Source organism: Jatropha curcas, chromosome 7 (genome assembly GCF_041381405.1).
Source record: "Jatropha curcas cultivar XTBG-Jc1 chromosome 7, XTBG_Jcur_1.0, whole genome shotgun sequence".
NCBI classification, from domain to species: Eukaryota; Viridiplantae; Streptophyta; class Magnoliopsida; order Malpighiales; family Euphorbiaceae; genus Jatropha; species Jatropha curcas.
In genome coordinates this window covers 4,028,163-4,052,095 of record NC_143157.1, presented here as the reverse complement: position 1 = coordinate 4,052,095, position 23,933 = coordinate 4,028,163, and the positions used below count along the sequence as shown (strand labels likewise).

The 23,933-nt window shown below is 32.6% G+C and overlaps 1 protein-coding gene across 1 annotated transcript in view; it reads left to right on the top strand.

Moving 5' to 3' along the window:
• The first annotated feature begins 2,841 nt into the window (after positions 1–2,841).
• GSL10 (glucan synthase-like 10) overlaps positions 2,842–23,933 on the top strand; it is a 48,115-nt gene continuing 27,023 nt past the window's right edge. Inside the window, exons 1-22 of the mRNA XM_012237846.4 lie at positions 2,842–3,101; positions 3,198–3,445; positions 3,526–3,623; positions 5,706–5,869; positions 6,748–6,844; positions 7,610–7,720; positions 7,802–7,927; positions 9,108–9,197; positions 12,119–12,216; positions 12,321–12,438; positions 12,749–12,877; positions 14,529–14,605; positions 15,085–15,163; positions 18,495–18,617; positions 18,804–18,906; positions 19,066–19,189; positions 19,290–19,479; positions 19,671–19,723; positions 21,047–21,107; positions 21,272–21,356; positions 21,989–22,038; positions 23,146–23,232. Coding sequence (XP_012093236.1) covers positions 3,244–3,445; positions 3,526–3,623; positions 5,706–5,869; positions 6,748–6,844; positions 7,610–7,720; positions 7,802–7,927; positions 9,108–9,197; positions 12,119–12,216; positions 12,321–12,438; positions 12,749–12,877; positions 14,529–14,605; positions 15,085–15,163; positions 18,495–18,617; positions 18,804–18,906; positions 19,066–19,189; positions 19,290–19,479; positions 19,671–19,723; positions 21,047–21,107; positions 21,272–21,356; positions 21,989–22,038; positions 23,146–23,232 — 2,265 coding nt within the window. The 5' untranslated portion in view covers positions 2,842–3,101; positions 3,198–3,243. The remainder of the gene's footprint in view (positions 3,102–3,197; positions 3,446–3,525; positions 3,624–5,705; positions 5,870–6,747; positions 6,845–7,609; positions 7,721–7,801; positions 7,928–9,107; positions 9,198–12,118; positions 12,217–12,320; positions 12,439–12,748; positions 12,878–14,528; positions 14,606–15,084; positions 15,164–18,494; positions 18,618–18,803; positions 18,907–19,065; positions 19,190–19,289; positions 19,480–19,670; positions 19,724–21,046; positions 21,108–21,271; positions 21,357–21,988; positions 22,039–23,145; positions 23,233–23,933) is intronic.

Below are 23,933 nucleotides of genomic sequence, written 5' to 3'. Positions count from 1 at the left end.
GGAATGATTAAAAAACTGAGAAAGAACGAGAATTATTGTTTTATTGAGTAGCTTAACTAAAAGAATTGTTGTTTGGAAAAATTATAATCATATCCCTATATTTTGTAAAACGAAACTATTTCACCCTTGTTTTTTAAAAAATAGATTGTTATGCCCTTATATTTTGAGTCCGTCATACTGCATTGCCCTTCTATCCAATATTTTCGATTTTAGACATTAAATGCCTGTAAAATGACATAATTAACCCTGAGTTCATCCCTTATTGAATTAATCTTATCTTCTCATCCTTAAGCAAACCCTAGTCCTTTCTGATGGGAGCAGGGAAATATATAGAAGAAACTATCCAAAATCGAAACAAGTACAAAAGCAAACCACACACAAATCACATAAGAACTAACCTGTTGTATCGCAGATTCGCTCACTGGTGTTCTTTCCAGATATCTTCGAATCACCCTGCAGTCTTCTGTCATCTGACCTTAATTGATTCTATGAAACCTATTTTTCTGAGTGGGCAGGAAAAACAGTATGTCTGTTTCTCGAGAGACTACTGCGTTTTTCTCTGAATGCTCTACTATCTCTAGCGTGCATTCAAAAATCAATAATATCTCTCTTATCCGCTTGGGGAGCAAACGATAAGATTAAATGTTCTGTTACCCATGCGGTTGATATTTTAAATAAAATAGATTATCTCTTTTTTTAATTAAAAATTAAAAAATTAAATTTTAATTAAAAAATTAATTTATTAATTATTTAAAAACATAACCCACGTACGGTCCAAATAATTAAGGGACAGCAGAGACCACAAGAGTAAGTTAATAAGGCTACAAATTATAATAAGAATCCATACTACACCAGTATATTCTTATTATAATTAATCATAAATTATTCCACTAAAAATTCACAATTGAACTCCTTATTAATTTAACTTTCTATAACATAATAATTTATATTCCCCATGTAAAGATTATAAATGCTTGTCAAATAAAATAAATCATTGACAATTTATTTAAATAACAATTTTAATCTTTAAGATTGTCGTTCAACTTATTTCATATTTCGGATTAAAAATCCACCTGTTGGGTTTACACAATGAAACCTTATAAGCTTACTTAAATCGTATCATCATTCTCTAAACCAAGACATGAATTCTATCATTAATTAATATTTTACAAATATAAATTGTCTTTGCCCAATTCACCAAGAATTATTGTCCAATAAATGAAATTCACTCTTTAATGAACTAAAGAATAAAGCAATGTATATTTGCTCATATTAATTAAGTCAAGATTAAGAACATAAATCTTGTTTCTAATGTCTTAGAGAACATATTTTAATAGTCAGTATAAAACAATCATTCTCTATTTGGTCCAGTTAGATGCATACAAAATGTACTAACACCATTATTATAAAATATGTTGAAAAATTTATTCATTTAACGCAAATCTCCAATTAAACACATAGAAATAATTATACAAAGAAATAACACCAAAAATATACTATTACATATGCATGGTTAATAGTATATCTCTATCACTTTCAAGCAAGAATATTAAACTTTTTCTAATTCCTAAACACTAAAAGAAAATCAAATAATTAAGTACTTGAGTTAATTAAATTTCTTAAATGAAGAACTGCAAGCAGTCGTAGATTTAAGGAGTAAAAATAGAATTCTAACAAAAAAGGGCAAAATAATGCCGAGCAAAAACACTATCGACAAAACTATCCGATTAAAATCCATTGACTCACCGCCTCGGTTTAGTGAAGGATGATAGAAGTAAAGTTTTTATCCGTTTGAGGCATATCGATGCTACATAGTTCTCTAGGTGTGTAGTTTCCTACATGAATTATTTCTGGAAAATTTTACATTTTACTCTTCAAGTTTTATCATTAATCTGTATGCAATGTTCTTTTTCTGCAATAAATCATTTTTAGTAGTGTAAGGATGTCAATGACCAATTTAGATTTTACTGTTGCAGGAAGGTTATCAAGGATTTATTCATTGGCTTGTAAAGGAATAAATGTTGTTCTACTATTAAATATTCTTTGTTGCAATGATTTTTTAGTTTGCACGCAACCGTTATATGGAAGAGGAGAGAAAAAAGAAGAGGGCACTTATAAATTTAATTTCTATCTCTTTAGACCATTATATTTTCCATTGACTTGTACTTTAAAATTGTAAAAAATGGACGGAAGGGAAATATAATATAACGGATTGAAAATACTAAGATATAATAGTTTATTTTTAAAAGACGAGGGTAAAGTAGTTTCTTTTTGCAAAATATAGAGGTATAATTATAATTTTCCCTTACTGCTTTTCATCCTCAAGAATGAAAATTGAAGAATGCTGAAGATATTTGTCTATTTAACTGTTCAAATTTTTAATGATGTAAATAAAATTTTAAATGTAGGTTAATAATGTCTTTTTATCCTTCAAATGCATGTGCAAGTAATGTGAAAAGCCCAATGACACGTCATTTGTTGATGTGGCAAATAGTGGGATCCATTTTGAGACAAAAGGAAACTCCGACATGCCACATAAGAAAAATGCATTAAATTATAATTTCTTTACATGGTTACGCACTTAATTGAAAATCTTTCCATTCAAACACTAAAATAGTACAAATTAGAAAGCCCACACACCAATAATGTGATTAACTTTTCGATTGTAGCTGAAAGTTAATGATTGGCAGTATAGAATTTGCCACGAAGCAGAATTTGAATGTTGCAAGAAGCTCGCTGTGCTTGTCCAGGGAGTGTACAGTACAGGTTGCTACAATTTTAATAAAAAAATATGACTTTTTCTTTTTAATTTTTACGATTGAAAAAGTGAGGGGGTAAATTGAACTTTGGTCCAAATTAAATTCGTTTTGCTACCGGTAAACCCGGAAACTCCCTGTTCGCTTGTAAGTTGCTGCTGCTTTTCGTTCGTTTCCATTTCGAATTCCAAGCGGAAAGCGTAAAACCACTTCGTTAAGAAAGCTAATTTTATTTCTCAGTGGTATATGCCCACACACATCTGCTTCTCTTTTAATACGCGTAGAAGAGACGGATTCAACTCGCCTTGTGAACTCACTTTCTAGAATTTTGTCATCTCGATTCAGGTACTGCCATTTCCAACTTTTCCCTTTAAGAGCATGGTTCTTGTTGATCTGCAGAAGAAATTATTTCTTTGCTCCTTTTGATTTTGTGAATTTTAGGTTTTGGAGTTTAAGGTTGCTGATTATCTAGGGTTCAGCTGGAAAAATGGCTCCAGTAGAGGATCTATGGGAGCGGTTAGTGCGGGCTGCGTTAAGGAGGGAAAGAACTGGGAAAGATGCATTTGGTCGGCCAGTTGGTGGTATTGCTGGATATGTTCCCTCTTCACTCGCAAATAATAGAGATATAGATGCAATTTTGAGGGCTGCAGATGAAATTCAAGATGAAGATCCAAATGTCTCTAGAATTTGTATGTGTATTTCATTTTTATGCGGCTATGGTAATTTTATTTCATTTGCGTGTTTTACCTTTCATCTTTCTTACTTGCAGTATGTGAGCATGCTTATTCACTCGCACAAAATTTGGATCCTAATAGTGAAGGAAGAGGCGTTCTACAATTCAAGACTGGTTTGATGTCTGTCATTAAGGTGTAGTTCTAGTCTATGAAAATATTCTATTTTTGTCATTTCCACACTTTTTTTCTTTTTCGTTAGTTGGAATTCCTAGCTGTATATTCACTGAGATATGTTCACTACGATAAAACTACCCCGGAATTCTTGAATTGGTGAAGCGAAAAATAAAATGTTATGGAGGAAGGGGCGAAGTTCTGGTCCCATATCTGATGACTAAATGTGTTTCATATCCTTTTTTTCTTCTATATTTGAATGTGAAAGAAAATTACAAAAAAGAAATGATAAACTATTGTGGGGTTGGCAAATTGTGGCAAATTGTTTATGGTTTTTCACTGCTTTGGTAATCGGTTTTTGTTAGTAGTCTGATGAGATGTGCCCTAAGTTATATATTTCTTGCCATTTTATGGTTTGTACAAGTTTGGAAAATGACTTTCTTTGAAATATGTTTGTTTTCTCTTTGATCAGTAAAACATCTTTAATCAAACAACAGTTTCGAGTTACATAAATGTTGGAATTTTTTTTCTGAAAAAATATTACACAGGAAAAAAAAGTGTCTGCTGAAATATTTTATTGTGAGTTATAATCCTATAGATCCAAGCAACTTGTCAAATAGCTTCATAATCTTGTTGGTGTAACTATTTATTTTTGTTTTGTTATCCCACATGGGTTTAGGATGAGGTCTTTATTTAAAATATAAGAATTGGACAATCCTCCTCTTCTTGAGCTAGCTTTTGAGGATGAAGTTAGGCCTGGTTCATTTTATAACATAGAATCAGAAGCCTACCGTGCTTCAATGTTGGGCCACCTGCAGTTGTGTTTGCTTGAGAACTTCACGCTCCAAATGTTCATGCTTGGGTGTGAGGGGTGTGTGTTATCCCACATTGGTTTGGGATGAGGTCTTTATTCAAAATATAAGATCTGGGTAATCCTCCTCCTCATGAGCTAGCTTTTGGGGATGGAGTTAGGCCTGGTCCATTTTATAGCATGTTAAAACAAACATTAGAGAAAGCAAATGGCAAAAGGTCAATTTTTTTTTTTTTTTTTTTTTTTTGGCCAAAGTCTTCTACGGCAATATTTTGAATTGAGCAAATCTCTGAGATATCAAGTGAAATGGGAGTTTTTTGATTTTAAAATAGGTAGCATGGTGAAACAAGGATTAGATAATAGGTAATGGATTTTTGAAGGGCTGATATGACAAAATGGAGAGAGGAGTGTGGGCCATACCTAAACAGAGGGGAGGCAATGGCGTCGGAAAATCAAGTATCTTTTCCCCTTTGTAAGCCGAGCATATAATATCTTCTAGTTTTTTAATCTTCTTAGGCCAGACAATAGTGGCCTTGACTTAATTTATGTTAGAGCATATCTTTCAGCCCTATATATAATATAAGCGATATGTTTTTAATGCAAATTCTTTTGAAGTTTGCATCTTTTAATTTTTATTTAAATCATCAACCCCTTATTTGTTTCTTTTAGTATTACCACCCTTCAAGTATATTTTTTTTCCTTCAAAAAAATTAATTTTTATAATAAACTATTCTTTTTTCGCTATAAATTATTGGAAATACGAACTTATTATGATATTAGTTAAATTCTTCTTTTGATGTTAACTTGAGCCATTTTGTCAATTTTATAAAATAATTCACTAGTGGCAACTGATTATGTGACACCATATCGGACTCTGTTACTCAAAAACTTGATTCAAAGGAAGGGTCAGGTGTTTTGGGTGCTGTGCAGGTGAGAAATGGGTTTGGTAAAAACCACACAATTTTAGCATGTCTAGGCATAACAGCTGTTGCGGGTAGCAAACTTCTACATTGAGAATGCAAAATCACAGTTCTGTGTCAGTTAAACTTGATTGCCACTTTAGTGTGCATAATGTATTGGCAAATATTTAAAGCCTTGTATTGAACTCCCACCTCTACTACCAGTATGACCCCAATGTGGTGACATTCTTGGATCTTTCTCTTTTTTAGCATTAATTTCTGCATTTGAATTTTTATGATATCACCTGTCTGGTGCTATTTAATAATTATTCGCTTTTCCTCTTAGATATGTGCTAATATCATGTGCCTTCTTTCTTTCTCTTAAAAATTTCAGCAAAAGCTTGCAAAGAGAGATGGTGGAACCATTGATAGGAGCCAGGATATTGCTCGTTTGCAAGAGTTCTACAAGCTTTACAGAGAGAGGAACAATGTAGACAAGCTACGAGAAGAAGAAATGAAGCTGAGGGAGTCTGGCACTTTTAGTGGAAACCTTGGCGAGTATGTTTTAGGATGAGCAACAGATTTATATGTCTTTTAATTTGAGATGATCCTTGCCTTTGAGTCATGGTTTCTTTAAAATATTTAGTTTTCTTCTAATTTTTTCTACTCTCTGCTATGTTGATGGTGACATTGAAAGGTTAGATTTCAAAGTTCATTTTAGTTTGATCTGCTTCAAACTTGATTAGTAAATCATATTTCGAACTGTGACTTTAATATCCTTAGTTTGTTCCTTTATTCACCCACATTGGTTCTATTTTCTGTATTTTAATGGAATTCTTGCAAATGAATCCAATCCATTGAATGGAATTTTGTTATTATTTGAAAACAAAATTATACAGTGATAGCTGTGACCAGTACATTAGGTCTGTGATAGCTCTCATTTTTGGACATGCTATCACAATTGTCATTGCAACTGTTCTGCTTTGTTGAACTGCTTGTTAATAATTCTTAAATTTTCTCTAGAGTGTATCACAGTTATGATACAGTTTACTAGCTAAATGCGTATCCTACAAAATTTCAGAATACTGGAAATCAATTATTTGATATATATGTTTGTAGAGTTGAATTGGATTTAACATTAATGATTGTGATTGTATCTTACTTTAGTTTTTTAAGTTTGTAATGGTAATTTGACCAAAGATTGATGCATATCTAGTTAATTCAGATGGAGAACTAAGTCGCTTTCTTCTTTTTTTTTTTTTCTGGATTTATATAGCTTGATCACTTTCTATTCCAAGTTGTATGACATTCTTCGGATTTTAGTCAAAGCTACAACCTTATTGATCTTTATTGCCTTTTTGAAGCTATGTTGTGATGTTTGGCTGCCTCTTCTTTTGTTTCATAATGTTTTGTGTGCTTTTGACTTGTCAATCTAGGTTGGAGCGAAAAACAGTGAAGAGGAAAAGAGTTTTTGCAACTCTGAGGGTCTTAGGATCGGTGCTTGAGCAGCTCACTAAGGAAATCCCTGAAGAGGTTGGTTCCAATAATAAAGAAAATTTTGTATTGCATGTCATGCTATAAATTAAGTTGTATCTTTTCAATGAGGCAATTGTATATTTATTTATTTTTCATTCTGTTTTTGATACTTAAAGATGATCCCTAGATGGTATCAGAAAAGGGGGGAAAAGGGATTCAGTCATAACAATTGAAATAGAAAAATCTACAAGATGTGGAACATCAATAAAGAATATGTTATCTTTTTAAATCAATAATCAGTAAGCGTAGAGGGAGGCACTTTTCCCTATTCAACAATCTATCTGTTCCTCTTAACTAACTAAAAAATAGGGGGAAATCAACATGATATATTGTTTAGGTTTCTGTATAAGGGCAAATGAGAAATCAAAATAATATTTCTAAATAAAATGCTCTTATAGACATTCAGCTAACCTGTAACACCAAAGCTGAATGTTACAGAATACACCTGAGGCTTAAAGTATTAAATTAATGGCATCTGAATAGAGTCAGTGTGCATGTAAGTAAGAATCTAAAGTGGTAAGGAATTACTGTCATTCCAAATAAATACTATCTTAAATGTGGTTCAACAATTCTAAATTTCTCAAGTCTTTACTCTTGTTATCTTGGATTTTTGTGTTGTTTGCATAATTTTTTTCTCTCTTTTGGTATTTATTCTGTGGTAATTTTGCATGCTTAATGAAATTGTACATGGATTCTCACCCAACATAAAACATATTTTATTTGATGCTAGTTATACTTTATAAAATTGCTACATTTTTGCAGTTGAAGCGAGTGATTGAATCAGATGCTGCTATGACTGAGGATCTAATTGCATATAACATTATTCCTCTGGATGCTCCAACTATTACAAATGCTATTGTGAATTTCCCTGAGGTAAAGCAGTTTCCTTTCTTGTCTCATGTTCATGTTTTTTTATTGTCATTATGCATTTTTCATCCTACAGAATTTATGCAGGTGAGAGCGGCTGTGTCAGCTTTACAATATTTCCCTGGGTTGCCAGAATTGGCTGCTGATTTTCCTGTTCCTGCTACAAGGAATGCGGATATGCTTGATTTTCTGCAGTATGTTTTTGGGTTTCAGGTTTGTATTTATTTTTTCTGACAATATGAATTATGAGGTTGATCTATTTGTGTTCCATGTCTTTCTCTTTGGACTACTGATGATGCTGATATATAATCGTACCAGTAAGTTGTGAGAGAGGGGACCAATCGCAGCTCTGAGTACATATATGATTATAATTTTCAGAATTATAAAACTTTCCAGTAACTCCTACAGTTAGCTTTTTTGTTTAATTTTTTTGTTTAATTGTATTAGGAATCTTGAATGTATAATTGAAAAGTTTACTTGTTCAATCCTCTTAGTAATTTACTATGCTAAAATATTTGTCTGATTCGTCAGCGTTACTTTCCTTTTTGGCAATCTGATTTATTATACAGTTTCCACTCCATGGAATGGAAATTGGAAAGATTTCCATTTAATCATTTTTGGGCCGTCTTTAAGTGATATGGAGTACATTCAATTTGCACTCTGATGACTTGTTGTCCTTGTCCATCCTTTCACCTTATTTGTATAACAACGGGATGAACCTCTCTATTAAATGGACTAAAACCCGAAATAAAATAAAGCTGGTGATTCAGAATCAGATGGAGAGCTTGCAACATGACATTATTGGACCTGTGAAGCAAATCCTATTCCTAGGTTTTAGGAGTACTTATTTTAGGAAAAAAATATAAATATATAAAGAAAGGAATTGTATGGATTTGTGATTGTGTAGACCTAATTAGATTTATTCTTTCTGGTTCTACATCAACCTGTTTCAAGAATTATGAATCTTATGCTGTTGTACTGGGAGAATATGGAAGAAGGGATGGAATGTCGAAGTAGATAATTACATGTCTAGTGTCCAGAAGTTGCTTTAAGTTTGGCCTTTCCAGGATATGTGGAAGTGTGTTAAGTCAGTTTGGTTCTTTCTCTTTACTTGGCATTCTTATTCCTTCTACATATTTGAAAGAGGATACACTTTTTTTCCTGTATTTATGGGTATTTGATTAGCTGGTTCTTCTTGGAGAATCATAATGTTATAGAGAAGAGTAATGGTGCAATGAATTTAAACTAACTTGTTTCCTTCTTAGTTTCCTAATTTAATAATTGTCTTGTTCGTTCATATTATTAACATTCATTTTACCTTGAATTTTTATGTAATTCTCTTAAAAACTGCATTCTTTTGACGTACTAAGTTCACAAACTTTATGGCTACCAGAAAGACAATGTTTCGAACCAGCGGGAACATATAGTTCACCTCCTTGCAAATCAGCAATCCCGCCTTGGTGTGCCTGATGAAACCGAACCGGTACGTCTAATGCAATTCTGTTAGAAGTTTGAATGATTTATTTATTTTTTTTTGAAAGATGCTGTGTTGGATTGGTCAATAATGCCCTTTGTCAAAATCTTTTCCTTTTGTCTGTAACTTTGCAAAGTTTTGGCTGTTTAGTTTCTTGGAGAGGTATAACCTGGATTTTCCTGACAGTCCTCGATTACTTTCTTCCCATTGAATTTTTAATCATGCAAGCTGGTATTTAGAAGTACCATTCTTGTTTACTTTCTTCTCATTGGATTTTTAATCATGCGAGTTAGTAGTTTATGCTTCTAATGGTCCACAAACTTTTGAAGGTTTTTTATATTATATTAATTAATGCTATTGTTGATGGTTGACCTTATATTTGTGGTTCACAGCATATATTTTGTTGTTTAAATAGTAGCATGCATTTAATTTACTTGGGCTTGATGATTGAACTCTTTATTTTTATATGCGTTTCCATAATGATTTTAATTGGCATTGCATGTATTGCAATCACCTGTCTGGAACATATGATTACTTGGCTTAAACTTCATATCATTTGTCCTAGAAGGGAAAGACAAAAAACTTTGCTTCATGCAATACTGGGAGAGGGGTCCGCTTACATTCCATTTTATGTTTAATCTGTCTTCACTGTGAAATGAGGAGTGAAATTCAAAAAGCTTGCATCATGTTACTTCTCAGTTTTCAAGAAGTTCAATGAGATATTCATTGATTTTGATTATTATTTTTAGTGCTTTCTATAGGAAAATTCAAAAGAAGATACCAAAGGTTGTTTAATGATTTTTGATTGTTTAGCCATTGGACAATGCAGTTTGCTAATATCTATTATGTTTCCCATGCTTTGATGAGTGCATTTTCCTGTCGTACTGAATATTCAACCCTTGATTCTCGGACACAAAATTAACTAGTTCAACCATTAAACCAGTTATGACGTGCAATATGGAATCTTTGTATGAAGAAATGATATTGATAATAATTAAGAAACTACAAAATGTAGAAATTCTCATCCAAGCTTCTTATTCCTAAAATTCTTAATTGAGGAAATAAGATTAATTCCTCTACCATATGGGCTTGGATCATGTTTACATCTTGAGCTTCTCCTGTATGAGGTATACTGGACTGCATCTACTTCTCTGAAGAGGTCAATTTTAAATTATGAGAAACAGATGTAGGAGTGATGAAAGGAAGAGATTAGAAGGGAGGAAAGAAGAAATCACATGTACTAACTTTTTGATATTATCTTAATGTCCCTGGTATGAATAGGATCCATGGTTTGCTAATCAACTTTGACTGTTCTTTTTGTTATCTGTTGGACTGCAGCTACATTCTGCTTCTTCATATATAAGTATTTCATTACTTACAAATTTGATGATGGGATGTAAGGGTACGTGTGTTGGTATTGAGAGTGTGGCTCATTAGCAAATGCAGCTTCTGGGGCATTGATATAATATATTGCTACAATGTTAGAATTTCCTTTAATATTGATTGTTACCCAGACTAAATTATGTTAACAACATCAAGTAATATTTTGATAAACAGAACTTCAGTAACACAATGATTTTAAAAGGAATCTCATCGGATTGTTAGCAACTTAAACCCAACATCTTTGCTTGTCGAACAACATCCAAGTTATAGGAGCAAAGGGAATGAGAGCTAGAGCAAAGATGGTATACGATGATAAAAAAGGATTTAAAATTTATGGACTTTGTGAAAATATAAATCTAATTTAGTAGAATAAAGGGAAAAGATCCATCAGAAGCAATGAATTAGAATTGAGACAGAGTTGTTTTCTACTTATTTTTTCCTCAACTAATTGCAAGATGATCATCCATCGTGTAATCTTGAGCTAAAAATCCCTCAAGTTGTTGTCATAAATTTAAAAATATCTTGATATTTTAAGATTTGGATGGGCAGAATCTGTGATGCTTGAAACAATAGCATTCTGGTGTACATTTGGAGGCATTTGAATGGGAAAAACTAGGATATCGCTGCTGGATGGCTCATGGGTTGGTGGTCTATTGAGAATCTGGCAATCTCTGGAAATCATAGGGCATTTTGCAGTAAGATATGTGATAGGATTCTGATAGATCAGAAAGTTTGGGTTTTATAGTGGTGTTCTGGATGAGTGGAGGTGCTCAATCATGGAGATCTGCGAAGTTAAATTTCTTAAGAGAATTCTGTGAGTTTCCTTCAAGATTCTGGCATGATGTGACTGCAAATATAATGATTGATGGAGGATGAGTCTAATAGTGGAGGTGACCATAAGGATGAAGTTCAGTGCTGTTGGCTCCTTGAATGTTACTAGGTTCTTGGGTTTATTGTGGTTTTGAAATCTGGTTGTGGGTCTTATGGTTGACATTTCTTCTTCTTCTCTCTCTCTGTTTTTTTTTTTTTTTTTGGGTTGGGGGACAACAGTGCGGGGTAATGGGTTTTAGCTGTGGAACCTGGGGTGCTTACATGCAAAAGCAATTTCAATTAAACCACAACCAATTATACCACTGGCTACAGTCCTTTATGTAAAGAAATTAAATGCATTTATTTAGTGATGTTAACAAAATGTAAAATTGATTATTTAAGTGTCTTATTTCTGGAACATCTAGGCAGAAAAATTACAAAAAGTGAAAATGTGTCTTTCTTTCCAACACAAGCTTGGTCAAGTTTAGGACTTGGGTTTTGCATGCATTACTAGTTTGACAGTAATAGTACTTAGTTGTCACAATTTGGCACATGCATCAAGCCTATAGGCTCACACAATCATTCAATATTCTAGTAATATGGTTTGCTGGTTCTTTCTAATTATAGAAAGGCTCTAGTAGCTGCTTTTTTTTTTTCTTCTTTTTTCTTTTTAAATCTAATTCATTTTAAAAAAATGTGATCCTTCACTATTTGCTACTTGGCTTGATTTGCGGCAGAAATTGGATGAGGCTGCTGTACAGAGGGTATTCATGAAGTCATTGGAGAATTACATTAAATGGTGTAACTATCTACACATTCAACCAGTTTGGAGCAAGTATGTAATTCAAACACGTATTATGCCGCTGGTGAAATTGTAATTTTTATTTCTCAACTGATGACAATGATTGGCAACTACTTTGTCAAAATGTTGTATTGCAGTTTGGAGTCTGTTAGCAAGGAAAAGAAATTACTCTTCCTTTCGCTGTACTTTCTGATTTGGGGGGAAGCTGCAAATATTAGATTCCTTCCAGAATGCCTGTGCTATATATTTCATCATGTACGTCAATTCTAAAGAGTTAGTAGTCGTTGGCTTTATTGTGCTGCATGTGCATTATTCTCTAAGCAGATGCTTTTTTTTTTTTTTTGTTTTTCTAGCTTCTTTGAATTTTTTGACACTAGATGAATGTATTTCTCATCATGGACTTCTGTTATTCTGAATTTTCTTTTTTAGAATTATTTTTATCATCTTGATGCATCTTTTCTTGGTTCTCTCATTAAATGCTGGAATTATCATTGTTTAATTGTATTAAAAATTGTTGTCCAATTTTTGTACTGATCCTAATGTTTGAATTAAACTTGATATGCAGATGGTTAGGGAAATGGATGAGATTTTGAGACAGCAAATTGCACAGCCTGCAAATAGTTGCAGTTTTGATGATGGAACATCTTCTTTCCTTGATAAAGTTATTGCTCCTCTCTATGAAGTTGTTGCAGCAGTAAGTGTCATGTTTGTCAGTGACATTAATTTGTTTACGATTTTCTATTTTCATATTATGAAGTGTTTCATCTCCTCACAACTACTGCCAAAATAAAAAAAGCAAAAACATAGAGGTGGATCACAGTTCATTTACGTTTTGGATATCTTGTTAATATGATGCTAAATTTTTCTGTCTGGTGTTTGATTACAGTTTTATGTTTTCGTTTTTGATGTCTTAGACAATAAAGCTTAGGGAGTCAATATTGTAATACCTTGTCTTGGAACATCTGATGAGTAAAATTTATTCAATGGATTGTATGTTTGGAAAGTTTAGAAAGTCCATGCTATGCTAGTTCTTTTTTTTTTTTTTCCTTTTTGGTCCAATGCTAATAAATATAGTAGATTGAGTTTTTTCCCTTCACTCGTGGAAACCCGCATCAAAATATGTTTTTGAAGAATGCCACATATTGATCAGAACATATCATTTACAGAAAGTGTGCTTCCTGACTTTTGAGGGTTGTAATAGGTGGAACTTCATGATCCTCCGTAGTTTTCCAGTAACTTAAGTGATGCATATTTTTCTCTTCTGTTTTCCAACTTGCTTTTGATATCGTGTTTTATGGAAATGAGAATTTGCTCATTTTTGATGTTCTGGATATGTTTTCATTAGATTTTAAATTTTTTATCTCGTTTTACTGTTTGGAGACAAGTTGGGATCTAGTCTTACTGGACATTAGTGAGGATGTGGCTATAAATAGAGCATAATAAAAGTAGAGGTTTCATATAGCCAATCCAACTAGTTTGGGATCATGGCTTAATTGTTGCTGTTCTGCCTGGATTTTGTGTTTTGTTATCATGTTTATCCAGTTCTTTGAAAATTCTATACATCGACATATTTTATTATTTTCGATTGTGGATTTGGCTCTGGGTACCAAAGATGTGAACTGCCCTTTGCTTTAGTTGAGGAGTTATTTCGGTGGAAAAACATAATTAAAAGGACTGTTTGCCATTGAATTTGGCAAACAAAGAAAGGATTATCAGGTGACCAATGTCTTGTGGAATATTTATATAAAACACAACAGACTTCTAAATCTTAATTATGCTCAAGTTGTCTATCCTTCGAACAAAAGAAATTGGCAGGAGAACCATGGCTACTTGTAGGTACTTATATATAATATGACTTTAGCAATTTCATATTGGGATATTCTGTATGAATAATTGCATTAAATAATTAGTCTAAACTTTTTGTCTTGTTAAGGTATACGTGTAATTTATCAAGTAAGTATATATATATATATATATATATATATTATTGTTATTATTAATTTTTTTTTTTTTTTGGCTTGTGTATTTTGAGTTGGGGCCAAGTTATTCATTTAGGAGGTTGGTCTTTGTAATCTGGTCATTGCTGTTTGATTCTCATGGTGATTGCTGTACTGCATCCTTTTATGAAGCTTACCTTGTCGTGGATTTCGATGCTTATTTAAATTAAGGAATATATGTTTCAGCAATTTTTCCACTTTTGGGATAAGAATTCCCTATTTGTGCATGGTAAAAACTAGCGACAGATTGATAATCATTTTCATGTTAGTCAGTAAAATTAAAGGCAATTTTATATCACACAACAGTTTTGTTTCTTTAATATTTTTCTTACCTGCAATAATATAAAGGAAGCAGGAAACAATGAGAACGGGCGGGCACCACATTCTTCATGGAGAAACTATGATGATTTTAATGAGTACTTTTGGTAAGATTTCTTTTAACATTGAGTGTTTTCTAACAGCCGTAGAAAACCCAGTGACTTTTCTGAAATGAATTCAGTTTATGAAATTCATGCATTTGGACAAGAAGTTAGTCTGAATTGAGTTGCTACTTTAAATTGGATGTGTCTACATAAAAGAATCAATTTTTCTGTTGGTATGATTTGTCAATTTATCTGTAATTGACAGTACTTGAAATGGTCCAGTTACAAAATTTAAATTATGTTCACACTTTTACCTGTTTAAGTCAAGGCTAGTAAATGAAATGAAAATTACATTTTGCTTTTCTAATTTATATTTTGTTCTTCAAAACAACCAAATCGAATTCTGAGAGTATTCCAACTAATTTTATGAGTATAAAATGAATAGACCACAAAGTTATTCATCCTTGATTTGCCTTTGAACATAGTAAAACTTTCTTCTCTATTCTTGACTGACTTTGTCTGCTTCTGTTTCCATTTTTCAGGTCACTTCATTGCTTTGAACTTAGTTGGCCATGGCGCAAAAATTCATCCTTTTTCCAAAGACCTAAACCAAGAACAAAGGTTCACAACTTTCCAATGTTAATTTCACTTTTTGATTGTTCAATTGTCTCTGTGTTTGGTTCGGTCTTTTTCAGACTTAGTCTTTGTGACCCATGCATGAGCTTTTACCATCCCCATGGGAACACCTTTAACAGTTGCCAGGGTCCTGAATGATATATTAATCTTACCTTTGTGATCACAATAATCTTATTCATGGTTGTATCTAGCTGTGTAGCTTTTTGAAATTTGGATTTTCTGTCTTTTGTCAAGCAATTCCCTGTAAATGGTCCTAATCCTCTTGGCAGAACCATATTACAGTTGTTTCTTAATAGATTTTCTTTTGTATTGATAAAGAAAAAAGAATAAAAAGAAAAAGAAAAGGAAGGCATGCCTTTTCTGTTGGCAATCAACCTTGCAGCAGAATATTTGGTCATTTTGTTAACATACAATTCAAGTCTTTTCAGCTGTCCTTTTGGTAATATGTTAGAAAGCTCAATGCTTTGAGACACCATTTTGCGACAATTCAATTTAGTTTATTCAACTATTGAGTGGAATTTACAACTACTGGATTGCTTGCTGATTAATATTTGAAAAACCAACTTGTTGGATTGTAGCTGGGATGAGAATAGTTTGGTCATTCATTCGGCTTTGTTACCTTAAGGTAGCCTTGGCCATTGACTGGTTCCAGTTCGAGGAATCTCTGAAGGGTGGATCCAGTTTGGGCTGGTTATTATTATTATTATATTATTATTATTATTATTATTTTAAATTGTTTGTTTGTCCTTCTTTTTTTTTTTTTTTTTTTTTTTTTTTTTTTTTTTTATCATTTAAACTAGAATTGGTTTGGAATTGCTGGTTTGGGTTGGTTTGGCAGGGGATGGGACTGTTGATCTGGTACCTCTAGGTTCTAGTACCTGGCTGGAACCATTGACTCAGTCCTGGTCTTGCTTTGACCCAGTTCATTTCCGGTCTGGTTTAGGCTTGTTGGCAGCACCTGTCTAGGCCTACTTATTGTGAAGTGCGTTAGCTTATACTAAATTGCTGAATGCATCTGAACACACATCCATTAAGAATTCACGGTTTGATTTTTATCAACCTTTTTGCTTCTTTAAGGTTGGGCATGCTCGGTATTGAATTTGCAGCTAATTTTCAGAACTCCATTTTTGGTCTTTTCAAATATTTTTTACTATGTTAAATAAACCACGGTTTAGGGAAAACTGGAACACCTAGTCCTTATTTAGTTGTTGCAAATATTTTTTGTTTTTATTTTCTAGTTTTCTTCTCCATCTCTTAGGGTGTGTTCACTTACAGAAAACAATTCTCTATTTTCTATTTTTTGTTTTCTAAGAGAGCAGTTTTCTTAGAGAATGAAGAATAGAAAAAAGAAAGTGGAAAAGACGTTGAGTTGTGAATAATAAAAGAAATTTTTACATTCAAAGATTAAAAAAAATTATTCATAACTTTAATAATTATAATAAAAGATTAAAGAAAATATTCATAACTTTATATAAATAAAATATTATAAAGCATGTTCAAAAACTTTGTTTTTATTTTAAATTTTTTTATTTGGTATTATTTATAAGAATGTTATCAATTTATGATTAATTTGTAAATTTTTTTGAAATTAAATATGATCATTATAGATATTAAATTTTATGATAATAAAACTTATTAGATATTAAAGTACAATATAAAAATTGAAAAATAAAAATATATAACTTAAAATTTAAAATTAGTTAAATATTTTTTATCATTATTCAACCAGAATATATATTTTTTTATAAAAGTCATATATGTATATTATGGATTTTAATTATGAAAATTTCCTTTTTTTACAATGGAAAACAGTTAAAATCTTGATTTCCATTATAAAGGAAAATTGTGAAAATCAACTTAAATTTGTTTTCGAATTCTTAATTAAGTTTTGGAAAACTGGGAAACTAGTCTTCCAAATCCAGTTTTCCAAATGGGAAACTGACATATATGAACACAAAACTTTGTTTTTAAGTTTCCTCGGAAAACCTTTCTAGAAAAGTACTCCAGTTTTCTGCAGGTAAACATGCACCTAGATTTTAATTTTCCATTTTCCAAATGAAAAATTGGAAAACTGAAAAATTTTTTCATTTTTCAAATAGTTTCTATTTCCTCTTTGATAAGATTTTCATTAATATTTTTTTTGTCAAATTATCTCATTGAAACCGCCAATTCTTTAAATATAAATATACAAATAGTTTCACAATTTTTATTTTTCAAACTGAACATATTTTGTTCTGAAAACTAAAATTTTCAAATAGGAAACTATTTGTGTTAAAAATTTTTATTTAGGTTAATATAAAATTTTTTATGTTAAAAAGAATTTATCAATTGAAAATAGGAAGCATGAAGAGTAACATTTATTTAGGTTTAATCTTTGGATTTTTATTTGAAAAAATCTATATTTTCTAATTTATTTTGCTAAATAGAAAAAGGAAGGGGGAAAGAGAAAAACTAAAACATTGCTGTTGGGTTTTGTACCCTTGCAGTAAGTTGCCATAAACAAGATGCTGAGCTAACTGGTTTAGCACCACAAATTCTGATTGAATTTTAACATAATATATTTGGATATGAAAGAAGATAAGTAGAAAAAAGAAAAGGAGGGAGTGTCATTACTGGGATCCGAAATTACTTCAAAGACTCCAATGATTTGGAGTGTCTAAGGTAGGGCCAGGAGGGTCTCTTAACGCCTTCTTTTTTCTTCTCATTGGAGTTATTTCAAAAAGACTTTCCATGGTAAGGAAGAAGGGGAGAACAAGCACACTTGGAGAGCGCAGTACAACGAAGAATTGTACTGTATTTTTTACAAATCCTCTTTATCTCATTGTTTTGAAGGAAACTCTGGAAACAATAAAAAGCGAGTTCTTTAAATCTTAATTATACTTGGAAATTAAAGAATGAGTTTTTTTTTCCTAATTATCTTGGAATCATTCTCTGGAAATCCAGGATTGTGTTCCATAAGCATCCATAAGCAAACATAACCCTAGCGTTCTAAAACAATGTTTTGCAAAGCCGTACACTGCAAAAGCAGTTTGTTCAAAGCTGCCTAACTACATTGCTAAACAGATGCTAAATTTATATTATCAGTGGTTATATATCTTGGTTAGGTCCACTTCTGAATTTACTCTGTTCGTGTGTCTTACATGCTCAATTTCTGGCGGGCTGTGCAAGATAGTCTCTTGTACATAATTCCTTTATGAAACATTGACATTGATAAAGTTGTGGTTTTATTGCTCTTCAATTACCATGTCTTTTTCTTCTATATCATTTGGATGTTATATTATCGCGTTTCTTAGCTTGCTTTCTTCCATCTTTGTAGTATCTGCTTAAAACTACTGGAAGTCAACGACGAGGGAAAACTTCATTTGTTGAGCACCGGACATTTCTTCATCTTTACCATAGTTTCCATCGTCTGTGGATATTTCTTGTTATGATGTTCCAGGTTAGCCTGTCTCTTTCGTGTACTGCACTCGAAATGCTTTTGGCTCTGCCTTCTGTATCACTGACACTTTTCTCCAACTGCATACTTTCTGGTTTTTGTAACCAAATCCATTTGAGGTGCTTCTTTTCTCACTTATAAAGTCTTAGTACTCTTATGGGTTGCAAATATTTTTTTCTGTGTATCCAGGGACTCACCATCTTTGCTTTCAATAATCAAAATTTCAACTCCAAGACCCTGCGGGAAGTTCTGAGTCTCGGTCCAACGTTTATGGTCATGAAGTTTTTGGAGAGTATGATTCTTTATTGCATAAACTGATTTTATTATTTTTTTTAGTTAGTTAATTTCTAATGGTTGCGAAATGCTATGGATGACTGATGTGAAAGTGTTTTTTATTGTATGCTTATACTAATTTGTTTTGATTGCTGAAGTTTTGAACTTATTGATCTAGGTGTATTAGATGTAATCATGATGTATGGCGCCTATTCTACAACACGTCGGGTAGCTGTTTCCCGGATTTTTCTTCGTTTTGCTTGGTTTAGTGGTGCTTCAGTCTTTATATGCTTCCTTTATGTGTATGTTATGTCTAACCATAATTTATCCTTTTAACTATTTTATGCTTGTCATGTATGAGTTATAAGTCACCTTGTTTCTATTTATTTTGCCAAAATACAGGAAAGCTCTTGAAGAAGAGAGTAAACAAAATTCAAGTTCAGTCATTTTCAGATTGTATGTGATCATTATAGGCATCTATGCTGGTGTTCAATTTTTTATTAGTTTCCTCATGCGGATACCGGCTTGTCACCGCATGACTAATCAGTGTGATCAGTGGCCCGTAATTCGCTTCTTAAAGTGGATGCGACAGGTTTTCCGTTTCCTTTTAATTCTCTTATTTCTTCTTTCTGGTGGTTGTTTTTTCTTCTAATTCTTTTTGTATCTGGTTTGGGCATATATATGTTTGTGTAAATATGAATGCATGTGTTTTATTTATTTATTTTGGTTACCTGGTGTATTTCTCAACCTTGCTGCTTTTTTTTTCTTCTTTTGCTTTTGAAGGAACGGTACTATGTTGGGCGTGGCATGTATGAGAGGACCAGTGACTTCCTGAAGTAATCTCTCTATCTCTCACACACGCAAATGTGTGGGCTTGCTCGCTTTTTTATATTTATTTCTTTTTGTGAGAAAAAGACTGAAGAAAGAACATACAGTTAAAGCTAAAGAGGAATATTTTTCTAGTTTGTTGGCAACACAAAGTTCTATGGATACAAGCAGGGGCAGAGCTAGACTTTAGAACTTGGGGAGGTGAAAATGAAGAAAAAATTTTTTTGGTACTGAATTATAAAGCAAAATTAGAACAAATTCTAGAGTTTTGGGGAGGCCAGGCTCCCCCCAGTTCCTCCCTCCTCTCCTGTATACAAGAATGTTCCAATTCAGGGTATTAAAAATAGACCTTTCAGTAATAGATTTATAGGGTGATTTTTTACTTTCCTGTTTGACGGGGCTAATATGAATTCACACCTATATCAGTTAGACATGCTGATTTATGGTAATGGCCTGGATAGAAGCCAAAAAGAGAAGAGGGTGTGGGGAGGTCCACATAGTTCAAAATGATTATCAGGCATAGATTATGAATTATGTTTGACAAAGAAAAGAATTGTTCTGAATTGAAATCACAATTTCTTTTCAATCAGTAGTTATTTTAGATGATGAAGCTTGAGTGTAGTTTTATCTTCTGTATTTTGTTAAATGTTTGTTAAAATCTGACTTTGAGTCCTGCTATGAATTCGTCAAGGAACGTTCATGGTTGTGCTATTTAATATGTTACTCTTTGGTTTATGTGGCCTTGTATGGTATCATGGGTGACTGATCTGACAAATGATCTGCATTGAAAACCCTGTTTCCAATGAAATCTTGACAATACTGGCTCCTGTTCTGTCATCAATGAGAATATTGGAAAAAATGGTAAAGCAGAAAACTCTTAAACACAGCACAAACATAGACACAAGTTCCGTAAACTGAACCTCTTTCACGAGGGCTCTTTCATTGATTTCTTTAGTGTTTATGTAGTTCTCGTTACAGAATAGGAATTACAAAGGGCAGGTTATAAGCATTCTTTACCATGATGGTACTTCCCATATACTCAGATTACTTAAACACTCAAGCTAACTGTACCTGCTGCCTAACCCCACTAACTTACTGGAACTGCAAGCTCTCTTAACTGAAAATTAATATGCAGATTTCCTTCCAAAATACAAGACAACTAGAGAGTATCTAAGTAAATTCTCAATTCTCAACAGAAAAAGGAAAAAGATAAGAGGAGTTGCAATATTGCATGTCTTATTTATTTATACTTTACTCTCTGTTCACAGTTCGTGCGATAGACATTTTTAGACATACTTAAATGATACTTTTAAGCTGTTCTCATTTTGCAGGTATATGCTTTTTTGGCTTGTTGTTCTCAGTGCAAAATTTGCATTTGCCTACTTTCTCCTGGTTAGTGATATTATATTCCATCATTTATAATTTTCTTGCGGTTAGTTCGACAAAATAATAGTTGGTTACAGTTTGGGGACCTGGGTGATCAACTCCAGGAGGGAACGCGAGATGACGAGTACTTAGTTATTTTTTTGACTCATTTCTGGATTTTTTATTGGCAGATCAAGCCATTGGTGAAACCAACAAAGCTTATCGTGAACATGACCGATAATCTGCAATATTCGTGGCATGATCTAGTATCCAAAAGTAAAGCTACCTTATATATTTAACCTTGCATGATGCTTATGTCATTGAAATTCAACCTGTGTTATCATTATGGTCGATTTTTTGTTAGTACAACTAATATTTATGCTGGGCAGAATTTTTGACATGATTTATCTCCATTTGAATGTAAGTGGTGTGCAAGAGATGTGAATTTCAGTTGTTTTATGCTGTGGGTGAATCTTGTTATTACTTATTGGCAATACTTTTGGGTAATTTTTAATACTTTATGTTTTGCTTTATTAATTTTTTATCACGAGTCAATGTGCTAACAACCTTATCAACATCAGATGCCATGTTTTTGAAATTGAATTGGGGTTTAAGTATTTAATCCAAATTGTTGATTTGCAGCCATTGAGAGTAGGCTTTCAGCATTTGTTGGGAGTTATTTTTTCTCTTTCTAATACTAGTTTTGTTATCTATGAAATAGAAACACCTGTTAAGAGTTGTTTTGCCTTAAACAGATACATTCCTTTTTTTTACTTTATAAATGACTGCATCCCCAGTAATGTTGTTTAATTTGTCATGCTCCCTAAATGTTGTGTAACTTGTCATCATGCTGTCTGTTATGATTTGGCTGCTTAGCTGTTTGTGAATTCTATGATCTGTACTTGCAGATAATCATAATGCCTTGACCGTTGCGAGTTTATGGGCTCCTGTTATCTCTGTAAGTAGCATTTCATTCCAACTTGTCATTCTTACTCTGATAGTTAAAGAAAAAGAATTTGCGTCCTAACAGTAAATCATCCTTCCCTGGCAATGATAAGTTTGCTATTATTGCTTCAACTATAGTATTATCATTTTGAAGGAAGCCAGTGAGCTAGTTTTTAACACTGGCTTTTTCCTTTTCCATTATTTTTGGCCTGGCAGGGGTCAGTCCCTCTAAAGGTTTTTTTCTCTTGTCTCATTACAAATAGCCTCCATTATTTACATGTTACACCTATTCAAGCTACCTATCTTCTTGTCATCAATACTCCCATTCCACTTTCATATTAAGGAAATTATTCAGTGCACTGGTGCAGTGTATTCTCACTTACATAAATGTAGGATTTGCTTTCCTTAAATTTTGGTGAATCCCATGTATTTGTGAGTGCAGGGTGCGCTCAGTAATTCCCCTTTGAAATATGCCAATGCTTAGGCAGTATGAGGTTGATCAAATATCAAACAGTACACAATTTGTATTCAGTTATCCTTATGCTGTCTATCAAGATATAACCCTAAGATTTTTCCTCTTCTCTTACATGCAATAAATTTATATTATCAGTTAAAACTGGCAGACAGAGATATAGAAGCACACGCCACAAAGAAAACCCATCTTCTTGCCAAATTGTTTTCCAAGGGAATGTACTACCATTTTCCCCTATTATTTAGTTGCAGTACAGAATATGGAATCAAAAGAAATTTAATTACCAGTACAAATTCCTTCAACCTTCACTATATCCTTGACCATTCCTCTTTGTAAGACCCACATAAGAATAGCTCACTCTATCCCTATACTGAAATGCCTATGCAAGATTTGGATAGTTGTTGCCAGACTATAATGAATATCTGTGATCTTCTGCAATACAAAACAAAATCAGTAATACATTTGGAGTTCAAAGAATAAATAAATTAGATAAATAAATAATTACTAAAACAATAAATTAAATAAGTAAATGAAGCAGAGAGTTGGTTGAATAGCCTGTTGCTGAATTTTTGAATGTGGTAAAAAATTTCTTATTTCCTTGTCTGACTTGTAGAATTTTGTTTTGTTGTTTTCCTTCAAATGTGACAGATATATCTTTTGGATATTCATATATTCTATACAATCATATCTGCCATATGGGGATTCTTGCTTGGAGCAAGGGACCGCCTTGGGGAAGTAAGTTATTTAATATTTCTGCCATTTTATCGCAATGCATCTAGATTAGTGTTGTTCTTCATTTATTTATTTATTTATTTTTTATCTACTTTTGCCCTCTTGCTTTTTACGCGTAAATGTGCCACAGGAGCAGGACAGCCCACACTACTTTATATTGAAGCTAGATTTTGGGTGATTTGGAAGCTAGGTTTTTTGAAATTCGGGCAGACAATTAGTGAAGAATGGTGGGAATTGAGAAGTGGACTTAACAATAAAGAGAAATTTTTGAATGTTCTGCATAGGCACTTTGAGAAGTAATGTGATAAAAATAAAATAATAGAATTTAGCTACACACCTGAACTTTCTTAGGCATTACTCAGGGTAGAATTGAATCACGCGATGAAAAGAAGTGTGGCTCATAGTATTTTACTCAAAGGCTAATGTTTTCATAAATCCTGAAGTTGTACCTTTTAAATTCTATCCTGTACTTTTAGTTTTATACAATAACCAAGAACATTTTAGAATTAATTTTGATTGTATCCAAGCGCAAATGGCATGTGGCGCCATTTACGTGGCATCTTAACTGGACTCAGACCTTCATAAATTTGTTAGCAAGGTTTGTGGGCCCCAAAAACAACCATTTAAACCCCATTTTGACTCTAAATGTTAGTGTTTTCTCTTAGCTCTTCTAATCCCTCTCATCCACACGCAAAGACAACGTA